Source organism: Ornithorhynchus anatinus, chromosome 2 (assembly GCF_004115215.2).
Source record: "Ornithorhynchus anatinus isolate Pmale09 chromosome 2, mOrnAna1.pri.v4, whole genome shotgun sequence".
Classification (NCBI taxonomy): Eukaryota; Metazoa; Chordata; class Mammalia; order Monotremata; family Ornithorhynchidae; genus Ornithorhynchus; species Ornithorhynchus anatinus.
Window position 1 is genome coordinate 22,860,362 of NC_041729.1, and position 17,772 is coordinate 22,878,133.

At 48.0% G+C, this 17,772-nt stretch overlaps 2 protein-coding genes across 6 annotated transcripts in view; one reads left to right on the plus strand and one right to left on the minus strand.

The window, feature by feature from the left end:
- The window catches only part of RAB36 (RAB36, member RAS oncogene family), a 32,022-nt gene extending 21,701 nt beyond the window's left edge, over positions 1-10,321 (minus strand). For 2 of the 3 annotated variants that reach the window (XM_029058258.1, XM_001509603.3), the window contains exons 1-3: positions 10,252-10,321; positions 8,108-8,208; positions 3,503-3,594 (exon numbers count right to left, since the gene is read on the minus strand). In XM_029058258.1, coding sequence (XP_028914091.1) covers positions 3,503-3,594; positions 8,108-8,176 — 161 coding nt within the window. In that variant the 5' untranslated portion in view covers positions 8,177-8,208; positions 10,252-10,321. Of the gene's footprint in view, positions 1-3,502; positions 3,595-8,107; positions 8,209-9,908; positions 10,004-10,251 lie in introns of those variants that run through there. The other variant, XM_029058257.2, reaches the window with a different exon arrangement.
- Positions 10,322-17,653: 7,332 nt separating this feature from the next.
- Positions 17,654-17,772, plus strand: part of RSPH14 (radial spoke head 14 homolog) — a 255,007-nt gene continuing 254,888 nt past the window's right edge. For 2 of the 3 annotated variants that reach the window (XM_029053885.2, XM_039910611.1), the window contains exon 1: positions 17,667-17,744. The gene's annotated coding sequence lies outside the window, so the exon portion shown is untranslated. Of the gene's footprint in view, positions 17,745-17,772 lie in introns of all 3 variants that reach the window. The other variant, XM_039910610.1, reaches the window with a different exon arrangement.

Here is a 17,772-nt window from a genome sequence, read left to right on the forward strand (position 1 = left end):
TTCGGTTACCTCATCTGTAAAATGGGGGTGAAAACTCTAGACCGTAAGCTCGTTGTGGGCACGGGCACAGGTCTGCTAGTTTCATGGAATGTGGAAAGAGCCCGGGCTTGGGAGTCCGAGGTCGTGGGTTCTAATCCCGGCTCTGCCGCTTGCCAGCTGTGTGATTTTGGGCAAGTCACTTCACTTCTCTGCACCTCAGTTACCTCATCTGGAAAATGGGGATTAAAACTGAGCCCCAAGTAGGACAACCTCATCACCTTGCATCCCCCCAGTGCTTAGAACAGTGCTTTACACTTAGTAAGCACTTAATACCACCATTATTATTACTACTATTAATGTACTCTCCCAAGTGTTTGGTACCGTGCTCTGCACATAGCTCACTGTAAGCTCGCCGTGGGCAGGGATTGTCACCGTTTATTGTTGTACTGTACTTTCCCAAGCACTTAGTACAGTGCTCTGCACACAGTAAGCGCTTAATAAATAAGATTGGATGAATGAATGAATACAATTGATTGACTGATTGACTGTGGGCCCTGAAATATGAACTGCATCTGGCCTGATTAACTTCTGTCTACACCAGTGCTTAGAACAGTACCTGGCACTTAGTAAGAGTGGAAAGAGCCCGGGCTTGGGAGTCAGAGGTCATGGGTTCGAATCCCGACTCCAGCACTTATCAGCTGTATGACTGTGGGCAAGTCACTTCACTTCTCTGGGCCTCAGTTACCTCATCTGTAAAATGGGGATCAACTGTCAGCCTCACGTGGGACAACCTGATGACCCTGGATCTACCCCAGTGCTTAGAACAGTGCTCTACACATAGCAAGCGCTTAACAAATGCCAACATTATCATTATTATAATTATTATTAAGAGATTAACAAATGCCATTAAAAAAAAATAAGACCAATTTTGCTTTTATGTCAGTCTGACCTGGTCCTAGGAACACAGGTCTCTTAGATTGAGCATGAGTTTTATCAGGGCTTGAGGCTAAGAGTTGTGAGGAGAAGTCAGCATGGCCCAGATGATAGAGGACGGGCCCGGGAGTCAGAAGGACCTGGGTTCTAGTTCCGGCTCTGCCATCTGTGTGCTCTGTGACCTTAGGCAAGTCACTTTACTTCTCTGGGCCTCAGTTACCTCATCTGTAAAATGGGAATTAAGACTGTGAGCTCCATGCGGGACAGGGATCATGTCCAACCTGACAATTTTGTATCTCCCCCAGTGCTTAATACAGTGCCTGACATACAGTAAGCACTTAACAAATGCCATAAAAAATGCCATTGGTTAAATGGGGTTAATGATTTGCTGAAGATTTTGCCAGACCTGTACATGCAGCACATATAATCGCTATACTATTCAATCAATAGTATTTATTGAGCGCTTACTATGTGCAGAGCACTGTACTAAGCACTTGGAATGTACAGACCGGTAACAGATAGAGACAGTTCCTGCCCGTTGACGGGCTTACAGTCAAATCGGGGGAGACGGACAGACAAAAGCAATAGCAATAAATAGAATCAAGGGGATGAACGTCTCATTAAAACAATAGCAAATAAATAGAATCTATGTTACACTTCCATTTCTGTGAAGTAGTTTATAATAATATTAATAATGTTGGTATTTGTTAAGCGCTTACTATGTGCAGAGCACTGTTCTAAGCGCTGGGGGAGATACAGGGTAATCAGGTTGTCCCACGTGAGGCTCACAGTCTTCATCCCCATTCTACAGATGAGGAAACTGAGGCACAGAAAACTGAAGTGACTCACCCACAGTCACACAGCTGCCAAGTGGCAGAGCCGCGATTCGAACCCACGACCTCTGACTCCCAAGCCCGGGCTCTTTCCACTGAGCCACGCTGTTTATATGATAGAGTATGTGGTTTTCCAGACACAACTGGGTACATAAGAGGGTGTGCATGTGGGAACATACTTGAATGGTCGAAACATCTTTCTCTGAATTCAAAGCCTCACTTAGGATGCCCTGTTTACTATCAAAGGAGGAGGCTTGATATTCATCTGAGACTGGCATATTCATTTTACTCTGGAGGCCTAATGTCACCGTGAGAAAATACTGACTGCTTTTAGGGGATTTAAAAGACAGTTTTAAAATGATACTGCAAAAAATAACATTCATAACCACAAACAGTACTTATTGTAAGGTTAATGTTGACAGCTGACAGTTAAAACGGATACATATTATTGCACAGTGAATTGTCAGATTGATAGATGAAGCAAGGACCAAATATACCCTACTACTTCAAAACCCTACTTAATAATAATAATAATAATGGTGGTATTTGTTAAGCGCTTACCATGTGCAGAGCACTGTTCTAAGCGCTGGGGTAGATAGAGGGGAATCAGGTTGTCCCCCGTGGGGCTCACAGTTAATCCTCATTTTACAGATGAGGTAACTGAGGCCCAGAGAAGTGAAGTGACTTGCCCACAGTCACACAGCTGACAAGTGGCAGAGCGGGAAGCTCTGCCTTAGAGCTCACCTCCTCCAAGAGGCCTTCCCAGACTGAGCTTCCCCTTTTCCCTCTGCTCCCCCTCTACCACCCCTTTCACCTCCCCTCAGCAAAGCTCCTTTTTCCCCCCTTTCCCTCTGCTCCTCCCTGTCTCCCTCTCCCTTCCCCTCCCCTCAGCACTGTACTCATCCGCTCGACTGTATATATTTTCATTACCCTATTTATTTTGTTAATGAGATGTACATCACCTTGATTCTATTTATTTGCTGTTGCTTTAATGAGATGTTCATCCCCTCGACTCTATTTATTGCTATTGTTTTTGTCTGTCCGTCTCCCCCCATTAGACTGTGAGCCCATCAAGGGCAGGGACTGTCTCTATCTGTTACCGATTTGTACATTCCAAGCGCTTAGTACAGTGCTCTGCACATAATAAGCTCTCAATAAATACTATTGAATGAATGTATATACCTTTAAGAAAGCCTCTCTTCTCAAATATTTATTGAGGGGTCCCACGATTCATTGGATGCATTATTTTCCTCCGCTTCCTTCCTCCTTTGCCCTTTCTCTTCCTTTGGGCCCTTATCCTTCCTTCCTTCAGTAACAGAGGTGTAATGATACTTAAGTTTTACATAAGTAATAAACAGCCACAGCCATATATATCATTCCTAAAAGGATTTTCACTCAGAAGCCAGAATGCAAACCAAAATTTCCCTAGAGGAATTTGTCTCAATGATTTTCTGAATTACCATTTCCAAATTGGAAGTCAATGTGCTTTGAATGCCTTCCTCACACCTCACCTTCTTGAGCTGAAACCTGTCATAAAGTTCTAATTCCGTCCCTCAAAGTCATCAGATTCACTTCCCCACCCTCCGTGACAAAGAGAAAGGAGAGATTTCTTTTGAGATAGAAATTTCACGACAAGGATCTTCTGACTGATGATATTGTCCATTTTCTTCTTACGGTTCCATTTTAATACTTAAGTATAAAAGCTCTATTTTGCTAGACGAGGTCACTTGCAAGACAATTTAACAATTTCAGCTCACCCAACGGTCCCAGTGTTCCTCTGCTGGCATGCATTTTTGACCTGCCCGTGAAAGTGTTCATTGAAGTGGAGGCAGGCCTCAGGTGTGTACCACTGGAAAAACACACAGAGCAGACATTTCAACAAACTCGGTGATGGAACCGAGAAGCAGCGAGGACTAATGGAAAGGGCCCGGGCCCGGGAGGCGGAGAACCTGGGTTCTAATCCTGATCCGGTCATGAGTCTGCTGGGTGACCGTGGACTGGAAGCTCGTTGTGGGCAGGGAAGGTCACTGTTTATTGTTGTATTGTACTTTCCCAAGCGCTTAAGTTACAGTACTCTGCACACAGTAAGCGCTCAGTAAATACAAATGAATGAATAACAGTGATAATAATGACCACGGCATTTCAGTGCTTACTATGTGCCAAGCACTGTTCTAAGCGCTGGGGGGAGATACAAGGTGATCGGGTTGTCCCGGGTGGGGCTCACAGTCTTAATCCCCATTTTACAGATGAGGAACTGAGGCACAGAGAAGTGACTTGCCCAAAGTCACACAGCTGACAAGTGGCGGAGCAGGGATTAGAACCCACGACCTCTGACTCCCAAGCCCGGGCATTTTCCACTAAGCCTCTCAGCTCCGGTTTCTTCGTCTGTTAAATGGAGATTAAATGAACACCTGTTCTCCCTCCTACTTCGACTGTGAGCCCCATGTGGGACAGGTTCTGTCTGACCTGATTATCTTGTGTCTACCCCAGTGCTTAGTACAGTGTCTGGCACATAGTAAGCACTTAACTAATACCACAATTATTATTTACAAAAACGATTTTGTAATGATTTGAGTTTACAAATGAATGAAAAGGTTCAACAGAGGGGCACAGCCTCCCTCACAAGCTTCTCAGATTCCCTAATTAGTATTTTCTTGTTCAAAGAGTTAAATCTTTTATGATTAACCTGATTATTCTTGTCAATGACACTGCCAAAAATTGACTTTCAATTAAAAGGCTCTGGGAAAAGGGACTGTCTCTATCTGTTGCCGATTTGTCCATTCCAAGCGCTTAGTACAGTGCTCGGCAGGTAGTAAGCGCTCAACAAATACTCTTGAATGAATGAATGAATCAGGAGACCTGCATTCCAGTCCCAGCTCTGCAAAGAGGGCAATGTAGTACAGATATCTGACGGGAGAACCGACTGTTCAATCGATCGTATTTATTGAGCGCTTACCGTGCGCAGTGCACTGTACGAAGGGAGGGAACGATATAACAGAATTGGCAGGCGCGTCTTCTACCAATCCGCCGCACATCCTCCAAACTAACTCTCTTCCCCTCTTCAGAGCCCTACTGAGAACTCACCTCCTCCAGGAGGCCTTCCCACACTGAGCCCTCCCCATTCCCCCTCCTCCCTCCCTCTGCTCTACCCCCTTCCCCGCCCCACAGCACTTGTCTATATTTGTACACATTTATCATTCCATTTATTTTACTAACGATGTGTATATATCTATCACTCTATTTATCGATTTTGATGCTATCGATGCCTGTCTACTTGGTTTGTTTGGTTGTCCGTCTCCCCCTTCTAGACTGTGAGCCCGTTGTTGGGTAGGGATTGTCTCTATCCGTTGCCGAATTGTACGTTCCAAGCGCTCGGTACAGTCCTCTGCTCAATAAAAACGACTGAACGAATGAATCAACAAGGAGCTTCCGGTCTAGAGGAGGGGCTTACTGACTTTATACAATTTATATTCATATATTTAAATTTATATAAATTTTGCATATTTTTATATAAATGTATAAATCCATTTTATATTTTATATTTGAGAAGCAGCATGGCTCAGTAGAAAGAGCCCGGGCTTGGGAGTCGGAGGTCACCGGTTCGAATCCCGGCTCTGCCACTTGGCAGCTGTGTGACTGTGGGCAAGTCACTTCACTTCTCTGGGCCTCAGTTCCCTCATCTGGAAAACGGGGATTAACTGTGAGCCTCACGTGGGATGACCTGATTAACCTGTATCTCCCCCAGCACTTAGAACAGTGCTCTGCACATAGTAAGCGCTTAACAAATACCAACATTATTATTATTGTTATTATTATTATTATTTTCGCCAGGTGGGCCGGGCAGCAAGCATCCTGAAAATTAAACTGGCTAATATGGGTGGCAAGGTGACCCAAGGTGACCACCTGCTGGGTCTGTGTAACAGTGACATAGCATTGGCCGAATTGTCCATTCCAAGTGCTTAGTACAGTGCTCTGCACATAGTCAGCGCTCAAGAAATACTATTGAACGAAGGAATCGGCACTGTGTTGCACTTGCTTTGGTCACGTTTCCTCAGCTGGGGAATTAACACCTGTTCTCCCTTCTATTTCGAGTGTGAGCCCCAATGTGGGGCAGGAACTGTGTCTGACCTGATTATCTTCTATCTATCCCAGGGCTCAGAACAGTGTTTGACACGTAGTACTCGCCTAACGGATACCGTACTTATTATTATTAGATGGGTCCCGCATACAAAAAACCCCTGGGGGATGGAGTCAGTAAGTGAATAGGGGGCAATTGGGTTGCACGAAATGCATCGACGGCTCTCACTTACGCATCATTGGAAAATAAGAATAGAGGTCGTGGTCTCTACCCTTATACTCTCATTCAAGCGCTAGCTTCTTTTTCTACCCGGAAGATCAACTGCCTTTACTACCCTACACCATCAAATATCAACACTACAAATAATAATAGTATTTAAGTGCCTACTATGTGCCAAGCACGGTTCTAAAGGGTAGATCCAAGGTAATCAGGTTGCTCCACATGGGGCTCACAGTCTTAATCCCGATTTTATAGATGAGATCGACTGCTTTTATTACCCTACGCGATTATATATTAATAATGATAATGTTGTTAAGCGCTTACTATGTGCCAAGCACTGTTCTAAATGCTGGGGTAGATACAAGGTAATCAGGTTGCCCCACATGGGGCTCACTGTCTTAATCCCGATTTTATAGAGGACGGGGGCTCACTGTCTTAATCCCGATTTTATAGATGAGATCGACTGCTTTTATTACCCTACGCGATTATATATTAATAATAATAATATTGTTAAGCGCTTACTATGTGCCAAGCACTGTTCTAAATGCTGGGGTAGATACAAGGTAATCAGGTTGTCCCACATGGGGCTCACTGTCTTAATCCCGATTTTATAGAGGACGGGGGCTCACTGTCTTAATCCCGATTTTATAGATGAGATCGACTGCTTTTATTACCTTACATGATTATATATTAATAATAATAATATTGTTAAGCACTTGCTATGTGCCAAGCACTGCTCTAAACGCTGGGGTAGATACAAGGTAATCAGGTTGTCCCACACGGGACTCACAGTCTTAATCCCCATTTTATAGATGAGATCGACCGCTTTTATTACCCTACACGATGATACGCTAATAATAGTAGTAGTATTTGTTAAGTGCTTACTATGTGCCAAGAACTGTTCTAAGCGCTGGGGGGAGATAGAAATTTATCAGGTTGTCCCACATGGGGCTCACAGTCTTAATCCCCATTTTACAGATGAGGGAACTCAGGCACAGAGAAGTGAAGTGACTTGCCCAAGGTCACACAGCAGACAGGTGGCAGAGCCGGGATTAGAACCCACGACCTCTGATTCCCAAGATCGTGCTCTTGCCACTAGGCCATGCTGCTTCATATAATAATAATGGTGGTATTTGTTAAGCTCTTACTATGTGCAGAGCACTGTCCTAAGCGCTGGGGGAGACACGGGGGAATCAGGTTGTCCCACATGGGGCTCACAGTCTTAATCCCCATTTTACAGATGAGGTAACTGAGGCCCAGAGAAGTGAAGTGACTTGCCCACAGTCACCCAGCTGACAAGTGGCAGAGCTGGGATTCGAACTCATGACCTCTGACTCCAAAGCCCGGGCTCTTTCCACTGAGCCACGCTGCTTCTCAATCTGTTTCTAAGTGCAGCAATTAGCTGAATTAATATTTTTTGGAATGAAAGCACCTTGGACCCAGTAAAAACACATTTTGAGGGTTTGGTGGGTGTAAACTTCACGGGCAGTAGTGAAAGGAAAGAATGTTTAACCTGAATCAATCAGTCAATGGCATTTATTGAGCGCTTACTGTGTGCAGAGCTCTCTACTAAGGGTATGGAAGAGTACTATAACAACAACACGCTGCTTAGAGAAGCAGCGTGGCTCAGTGGAAAGAGGCCGGGCTTGGAAGTCAGAGGTCATGGGTTCGAATCCCGGCTCTGCCACTTGTCAGCTGTGTGACTGTGGGCAAGTCACTTCACTTCTCGGTGCCTCACTTCCCTCATCTGTAAAATGGGGATGAAGACTGGGAGCCTCATGTGGGACAACCCGATAACCCTGTATCTACCCCAGCGCTTAGAACAGTGCTCTGCACATAGTAAGCGCTTAACAAATACCAACATTATTATTATTAAATACGACTGACTGAATGAATGAACTCCCTACGTGTTGGCCCATCGGTAGGAACGTGCAAATCAATATTCAGTTCTGTATTTCAGTGCCCGCAGCCCAAGTTTTTGAAGAAGACATAGGAGACCTGCCAGCTGCAAGTGCTGTGATGAGCACTGGACCCCACTATGAATCCGGGAAGAAAGTTGAATTACCTTGGGGAAGTGGGCGATGACTCTGTCCCGGCTTACGGGGGGTCCCAAGGGCATAAAGTTGGACTTCATTCCCGCTGTGTGTCGATGAACTCACCCACTTCCTGGAAGACACAAAATCCACAGGGGAAACAGACCGAAAGTCAGTACTGAAAACTGCTACAGGGAAAACAAGTTCATTATTTATCTTCCTCCTCTGACGGGTTAAAACCCAGAAATCCGGTCCTGCATTCCTGGCAAGGATCACCAGAAGAGGCCACGCGGTCTGGTGTTCAGGAGAGAGCGGTAAAAGGAAAAAAAAAATCCAAAATCTTAGAGAGGTTCCAAGCGTTTATCAGGTGCATGATAACAGAGAACATATTTGCAAGCCTAGACTCACACAAACGGATCACTGATCTTAAAGAGAGAAAGGATTTGGATCTAAGGAAAGGTATATTTAGCCTGAATCGACTTCTAACAGAGAGCATATGTGCAAGCCTAGACTCACACAAATGGATCACTGATCTTCAAGAGAGAAAGGATTCGGATCTAAGGAAAGGTTATATTCAGCCTTAATCGACTTTTCATGCATTCAATAGTATTTATTGCTTACTATGTGCAGAGCACTGTACTAAGCACTTGGAATGGACAGTTTGGCAACAGATAGAGACAATCCTTGCCCAGTGACGGGCTCACAGTCTAACTGGGGGAGACGGACGGACAAAAACAATAGCAATAAATAGAACCAAGGGGACGTACATCTCATTAACAAAATAAATAGGGTAATAAAGATATATACAGAGGAGCACAGTGCTGAGGGGAGGGGAAGGGAGAGGGGGAGGAGCAGAGGGAAAGGGGGGGCTTAGCTGAGGGGAGGTAAGGAGGGGGCAGAGAGGCAGACTTCTAACAGAGAGAACATTTGCAAGCCTAGATTCACAAAAATGGATCACTGATCTTAACGAGAGAAAGGATTCGGATCTAAGGAAAGGTATACTCAGCCTGAATCGACTTCTAACAGAGAGCATATGTGCAAGCCTAGACTCACAAAAATGGATCACTGTTTTTAAAGAGAGAAAGGATTTGGATCTAAGGAAAGGTATATTCAGCCTTTATCGATTTCTAACAGAGCATATGTGCAAGCCTAGACTCACAAAAATGGATCACCGATCTTAAAGGGAGAAAGGATTCGGATCTAAGGAAAGATATATTCAGCCTTAATCGACTTCTAACAGAGAGCATATGTGCAAGCCTAGACTCACAAAAATGGATCAGTGTTCTTAAAGAGAGAAAGGATTTGGATCTAAGGAAAGGTATATTCAGCCTTTATCGATTTCTAACAGAGCATATGTGCAAGCCTAGACTCACAAAAATGGATCACTGATCTTAAAGAGCGAAAGGATTCGGATCTAGGGAAAGCTATACTCAGCCCGAATCGCCTTCTAACAGAGAGCATATGTGCAAGCCTAGACTCACAAAAATGGATCACTGATCTTAAAGAGAGAAAGGATTTGGATCTAAGGAAAGGTATATTCAGCCTGAATCGACTTCCTATCAGAGAGCCAACGTTGCAAAAAGCTTATTAGAGCTCCTTGAACATGCAAAAATAAAAGTATGAAACCGCACAGAGGGGAAAGAGGGAAGAGAAGGGGGAAAAGCAAAATGGATGAAGAACTAGAGGAAGCAGAGAAAGCTGGGAAAAGCAGCTCTATGAAACCTCTAAGGAAAGGGTGGCAAATTTAAATCTCCGAAGCGGCAAACTACGGAAAACCGATTTTTCCGTTCCTGTCTTCCCAGGGAGGAGAGGGTTGCAAAAGCAGCCTCAAACCTCTGGATTTTCTGCGCTGTGCCCGGGGGAAATCGCCCCCTCTCCTTGAATCCCGATCGCAGAGGGGCCTGGAAAGGGGATGAAGGGGAGGGCGAGGTGGCCCACGGGAGAACCAGGAGATCCAGGGTCCGAAGGCGTAGCACAGTGCTCTGCACACAGTAAGCACTCGAGAAAGGCGACTGGATGAAACGAAGGGAAGGGAGCAGAGCCCCTGCCCCGGGCCACCCAAGGGCCTCGGCTCCGGGATGCAAGGGATCGGTCGCCATGGAGACGAGGGATCGGGTCGCCATGGAGACGAGGGATCGGGTCGCCATGGAGATGATGAAGCCGGGAAAGGACTCACCCACTTGGGAGCCAGAGGAGCGGCAGAAAGGCGGGTCGACCCCGCTTCGGGATCCGGCTCCGCCCCCCCGACCGCCGCCGCGTTGCCATGGCAACGGGCGACCCCCCTCCCCCGCCCCCAACGTGGCCCGGCTCAGCCAATCACACGCCAGGGGGGGAGGCTCCGGCCAATCAACACGCCGGAGGGCGGGGCTCCGGCCTATTCATTCATTCGGTCATTCAATCGAATTTATTGAGCGCCTACTTTGATAATTTATAAGTATGGTATTTGTTTAGCGCTTACCAGGTGCAGAGCACTGTTCTAAGCGCTGGGGGAGATCCAGGGTCATCAGGTTGTCCCACGTGAGGCTCCCAGTCTTCATCCCCATTTTCAGATGAGGGAATTGAGGCCCCGAGAAGTGACTTAATAATAATGACATTTGTTAAGCGCTTACTACGTGCAGAGCACTGTTCTAAGCGCTGGGGGAGATACAGGGGAATCAGGTTGTCCCACGTGGGGTTCACAGTCTTTATCCCCATTTTACAGGTGAGGAAACTGTGGCACAGAGAAGTGAAGTGACTTAATAATAATAATGTTGGTATTTGTTAAGCGCTTACTATGTGCAGAGCACTGTTCTAAGCGCTGGGGTAGGTACAGGGTAATCGGGTTGTCCCACGTGAGGCTCACAGTTAACCCCCATTTTACAGATGAGGGAACTGAGGCACAGAGAAGTGAAGTGACTTGCCCACAGTCACACAGCTGCCAAGTGGTGGAGCCGGGATTCGAACCCATGACCTCTGACTCCCAAGCCCGAGCTCTTTCCACTGAGCCACGCTGCTAAGGTCACACAGCTGACAAGTGGCTGAGTCGGGATTCGAACCCACGACCTCTGACTCCCAAGCCCGGGCTCTTTCCGCTAAGCCACGCTACTCTGTGCAGAGCGCTGTCCTAAGCGCTTGGAATGGACAATTCGACAACAGGCAGAGACCATCCCTGCCCAATGGCGAGAACACAGTCGAAGAGATAATGATGATTGGTCATTCATTCAGATTTATTGAGCGCTTACTACTACTAATAATGTTGGTAATTGTTAATAATGATAATAATGTTGGTATTTGTTAAGCGCTTACTATGTGCAGAGCACTGTTCTAAACGCTGGGGGAGATCCAGGGTGCTCAGGTTGTCCCCCGTGAGGCTCACAGTCTTCATCCCCATTTGACAGATGAGGGAACTGAGGCCCAGAGAAGTGAAGTAATAATAATAATAATAATAATGTTGGTATTTGTTAAGCGCTTACTATGTGCCGAGCACTGTTCTAAGCGCTGGGGTAGACACAGGGGAATCAGGTTGTCCCACGTGGGGCTCACAGTCTTAATCCCCATTTTACAGATGAGGGAACTGAGGCACGGAGAAGTTAAGTGACTTGCCCAGGGTCACCCAGCAGACAAATGGCAGAACCGGGATTCGAACCCACGACCTCTGACTCCAAAGCCCGTGCTCTTTCCACTGAGAAGTGACTTGCCCACAGTCACTCAGAGCCGGGATTCGAACCCATGACCTCAGAGTCCCAAGCCCGGGCTCTTTCCACTGTACCACGCTGCTTACTCTATGCGGAGCACTGTCCTAAGCGCTCGCAATGGACAAATCGGCAACAGAGGGAGCCCCTCCCTGCCCAGAGCGGGGGAGACAGACAGCAGAGCAAAACAGAACAGAACAAAACAAAACATCATCAAGATAAATAGAATCAAGGAGATACACACCTTATTAAGAGAGTAAATAGGGTAATAAACACTATATGCAAATGAGCACAGGGTGGGAGGGAGGGAGAGGGAGCAGAGGGAAAGTCAATCAACACGTTGGAGGGCGGGGCTTAAGGGATGGTCCGGTCTAAGGGCGGGGCTCCAGCCAATCAGCTCGTCGGAGGGAGGGGCTCCGGCCAATCAGCTCGTCGGAGGGAGGGGCTCCGGCCAATCAGCTCGTCGGAGGGAAGGGCTCCGGCCAATCAGCTCGTCGGAGGGCGGGGTTCCGGCCAATCAGCTCGTCGGAGGGCGGGGCTCCGGCCAATCAGCTCGTCGGAGGGAGGGGCTCCGGCCAATCAGCTCGTCGGAGGGAAGGGCTCCGGCCAATCAGCTCGTCGGAGGGCGGGGTTCCGGCCAATCAGCTCGTCGGAGGGCGGGGCTCCGGCCAATCAGCTCGTCGGAGGGAAGGGCTCCGGCCAATCAGATCTTCGGAGGGCGGGGCTTCAGGGAATGGTCACGTTGGAGGGAGGAGCTCTCGGTTGAGGGCGGGGCTCCGGCCAATCAGCTCGTTGGAGGGCGGGGCTTCGAGGAATCGTCACGTTCGGGGGCGGGGCTCTTGGCTTTGGGCGAGGTTCATTCATTCATTCATTCAGTCGTACTTATTGAGCGCTTACCATGTGCAGAGCACTGAACTAAACGCTTGGAATGGACAATGGGGCAACAGATAGTGACAATCCCTGCCCAGCAACGGGCTCACAAGACTGTCAGGGTGGAGGGTGGGGCTCCGACCAATCAGTCGTCAGGGGGCGGGGCTACAGGACATCGTCACGGCTGAGGGAGGGGCTCCGGCCAATCAACGTGTTAGGGGGCGGGGCTTCAGGGAATCGTCAAGTTCAAGGGCGGGGCTCTAGGTTCAGGGCGGGGTTTAATAATAATAATAATAATAATAATGTTGGTATTTGTTAAGCGCTTACTATGTGCAGAGCACTGTTCTAAGCGCTGGGGTAGACACAGGGGAATCAGGTCGTCCCACGTGGGGCTCCCAGTCTTCATCCCCATTTTACAGATGAGGGAACTGAGGCCCAGAGAAGTGAAGTGACTTGCCCACAGTCACACAGCTGACAAGTGGCAGTAATAATGTTGGTATCTGTTAAGCGCTTACTCTGTGCCGAGCACTGTTCTAAGCGCTGGGGGAGACACAGGGCCATCAGGTCGCCCCACGTGGGGCTCCCAGTCTTCATCCCCATTTTACAGAGGAGGGAACTGAGGCCCAGAGAAGTGAAGTGACTCGCCCACAGTCACCCAGCTGACAAGTGGCCGAGCCGGGAGTCGAACCCGTGACCTCTGACTCCCCAGCCCGGGCTCTTTCCACCGTCCCTACCTCACAGGGACTTCTCCAGGACAAAATGTCCTCGATAACGTGAGGACGCTTGGGAAATATTAAAAGCGCAGTACAGAATCCAAGAGGTCACCACATCATGTACCGTTTTCCCCTTGAAAAATACTACATGGTTATAACGATAGTTGTGCTATTTGATAAGCACTGACTAAGAGAAGCAGCAAGGTGGAGTGGATAGAGGACGGGCCCCGAAGTCAGAAGGTCATGGGTTCTAATTCCGGCTCCGCCATCATATCGCATTCTCCCAAGCCCTTAGTACGGTGCTCTGCATAAAGTAAGCGCTCAATAAATACGATCGATTGACGGGATTGATTGTCTGCCGTGTGATCTTGGCCGAGTCACATCACTTCTCTGGGCCTCCGTCACCTCATCTGTAAAATGGGGATTGAGACTGGGAGCCCAACGTGGGACGGAAAGCGTGTCCGACCGGATTTGGTCGCATCCACCCCAGAATTTTGTACAGTGCTCGGCACGTAGTAAGTGTTTGACAGAGAGAGGCGGTCCCTGCCCGCTGACGGGCTCACGGCCTAATCGGGGGAGACGGACGGACGAGAACAATAGCAATGAATAGAATCGAGGGGATGAACATCTCGTTAAAACAATAGCAAAATAAGTATTCATTCATTCATTCAATAGTATTTATTGAGCGCTTACTATGTGCAGAGCACTGGACTAAGCGCTTGGGATGAACAAGTCGGCAACAGATAGAGACGGTCCCCGCCGTTTGACGGGCTTACGGTCTAATCGGGGGAGACGGACAGACGAGGACGATGGCGATAAACAGCGTCGAGGGGAAGAACATCTCGTAAAAACCGATGGCGACTAAATAGAATCGAGGCGATGTACAATTCATTAACAAAATAAATAGGGTAACGAAAATATATACAGTCGAGCGGACGAGTACGGTGCTGTGGGGATGGGAAGGGAGAGGCGGAGGAGCGGAGGGAAAAGGGGAAAATGAGGCTTAAGCTGCGGAGAGGTAAAGGGGGGATGGCAGAGGGAGTAGAGGGGGAAGAGGAGCTCAGTCTGGGAGTCCCACAGCTGACAAGTGGCAGAGCCGGGAGTCGAACCCATGACCTCTGACTCCCAAGCCCAGGCTCTTTTCCACCGCGGGACAACCGGATGACCCTGTATCTCCCCCAGCGCTTAGAACAGTGCTCTGCACCTAGTAAGCGCTTAACAAATAGCAACATTATTATTATTATTAACTCTGCTTCTGAGTGTCTCTGAGGAGGAGGAGGAAAGAGGAGGGGCAGCTAAAATTCATTGCGGATTCTGCATGCATTACTCTCGTTTGGTTTTAATCGGGTCACAAGACTTCACGTTTCATCCGTGCTTGATCAGAGATGATCGCTTCATCTGCTCTGCAGGCAGAGAAGGATTCATATGTTTTACATGATAACGTTGGTATTTGTTAAGCGCTTACTCTGTGCCGAGCACTGTTCTAAGCGCTGGGGTAGACACAGGGGAATCAGGTTGTCCCACGTGGGGCTCACGGTCTTAATCCCCATTTTACAGATGAGGGAACTGAGGCCCAGAGAAGTGAAGTGACCTGCCCACAGTCCCACAGCCGACAAGTGGCAGAGCCGGGAGTCGAACCCGTGACCTCTGACTCCGAAACCCGGGCTCCTTCCACTGAGCCACGCTGCTTCTCATAATACATAGTAACATAACATAATACGCCGCTTTACATCTACTGAGCCGTGTTATTTATTGTTCTACGTTTAACATCCGCCATGAGGTGGTGTCACCAAGTTTAATGCCGCTAAATGATGGCACATTACGGAGATTTAAATTCTGAATCATTAACGTGAGTTAGGCCTGTTATTAATGTCTGACTTGATCCTTTTTGAAACAGTAGTCACTGTGATTTTCGATCCGTGCTACTTATGGAGCATTTGCTCTGAGCAGAGCGCCGTACTCAGGGCTTTGAAATTTTCATCATCTATTAGACTCACTAATTTTCTGAAGCAAGGGCCACCTTGCTTGCTTTGCACAAAGTAAGCGCTTAACAAATGCCATCATTATCATTATTATAAAGTATCACCAATCTAGACATGCAAAAGGAATGCAGGAGACACGAAATGTACCTAGAACCCAAAGTGCCCTCTGCCTGTGTTCTTTGAAGAGTTTAAAACTCAGATTGCACGTGTCTCCTAGCAGTCTATTCATCAGAGATACAACAGAAAGAAAATGGGGATTTAATAATAATAGTAATAATAATAATGATAATAAAGTTGGTATTTGTTAAGCGCATACTATGGTGCGGAACACTATTCTAAATGCTGGGGTAGATACAGGGTCATCGGGTTGTCCCACGTGAGGCTCACAGTCTTCATCCCCATTTGACAGATGAGGTCACTGAGGCACAGAGAAGTGAAGTGACTTGCCTACGGTCACACAGCTGACAAGTGGCAGAGCTGGGATTGGAACCCATGACCTGTGACTCCCAAGCCCGGGCTCTTTCCACTGAGCCACCACCTTAAGACAGAAACCAGGGAGCCTCAAATAGATCATCGATCCCCCGACAATCTCCTACCCGTTCATCATCATGGGTTCTAATCCTGCCGCTCCGCCCCTTATCAGCTGTGTGACTTTGGGCAGATCACTTAACCTCTCTGTGCCTCAGTTTCCTCCTCTGTAAATCGGCAATTAAGACTGCGAGCCTCATGTGGGACGACCTGATGACCCTGTATCTACCCCAGTGCTTAGAACAGTGCTCGGCACAGAATAAGTGCTTAACCAATAGCACAATTATTACTAACATTAAAAGGCCGTAATTATTATAACTGTACCTTTGGATGTCCCTTGGATTCAGCAGCACAGCCCAGTGGAAAGAGCCTGGGCTTTGGAGTCCGTGGTCATGGGTTCGAATCCCAGCTCTGCCGCTTGTCAGTTGTGTGACTTTGGGCAAGTCACTTCACTTTTCTGTGCCTAGGTTACCTCATCTGTAAAATGGGGATGAAGACTGTAAGCCTCATGTGGGACAACCTGATGACCCTGTATCTCCCCCAGCACCTAGAACAGTGCTCTGTACATAGTAAGCGCTTAGCAAATAGCTACATTCTTCTTCTTCTTCTCTGGGCCTCAGTTCCCTCATCTGTAAAATGGGGAATAAGACTGTGAGCCTCAGGTGGGACAAGCTGAGGACCATGGATCTATCCCAGCGCTTAGAACAGTGCTCTGCACATAGTAAGCCCTTAACACAAACCAACATTATCATTATTCTCTGGGCCTCAGTTCCCTCATCTGTCAAATGGGGATGAAGACTGTGAGCCTCACGGCGGACAACCTGATGACCCTGCATCTCCCCCAGTGCTTAGAACAGTGTTCTGCACATAGTAAGCGCTTAACACAAACCAACATTATTATTATTATTCTCTGGGCCTCAGTTCCCTCATCTGTAAAGTGGGGATTCGTTCATTCATTCATTCATTCATTCATTCAATAATATTTATGGAGCGCTTACTATGTGCAGAGCACTGTACTAAGCGCTTGGAATGGACAAATCGGTAACAGACTGTGAGCCTCAGGTGGGACAACCTGATGACCCCGTATCTCCCCCAGCGCTTAGAACAGTGCTCTGCATACAGTAAGCGCTTAACAAATACCAACATTTTCTTATTACTCCCTGGGCCTCAGTTCCCTCACCTGTAAAATGGGGATGAAGACTGTGAGCCTCACGTGGGACAACCTGAGGACCCTGTATCTCCCCCAGCGCTTAGAACAGTGCTCTGTACTTAGTAAGTGCTTAACAAAAAGCAACATTATTATTATTATTATTCTCTGGGCCTCAGTTCCCTCATCTGTAAAATGGGGATGAAGACTGTGAGCCTCAGGTGGGACAACCTGATGATCCTGGATCTACCCCAGTGCTTAGAACAGGGCTCTGCACATAGTAAGGGCTTAACAAATACCAACATTATCATTATTATTAGTATTACACTAGGGATGGCCCTCCAGGGCCCCCGCCATTTTAGGGCTCAGGGCCTGAGGAGAAGGGCTGAAGGGGCCACAACGGCCTCGCGCGCATGCGCAGAGGCAGGACGCTCGCACTTGCTCCATCTACGCGGATGCGGACGCAGATAACGTAAAGGGCGGCTGGCTTGTCGTAGTTGCCTGGCAACCGCGGCGCATGCGCAGAGGCGGGACGCTCCGACTTGCTCCATCTACGCGGATGCGGACGCAGATGACGTAAAGGGCGGGTGGCCTGGCGTAGCTGCCTGGCAACCGCGGCGCATGCGCAGAAGCAGGACGCTCGGATTTGCTCCATCTACGCGGATGCGGACGCAGATGACGTAAAGGGCGGGCGGTTTGGCGTAGTCGCCTGGCAACGGCGGCGCATGCGCGCCCCCCTCGCCGAGCTGGAGGCCCAGGTGAGGAGGCCTCTTACCCTTCCCCAGC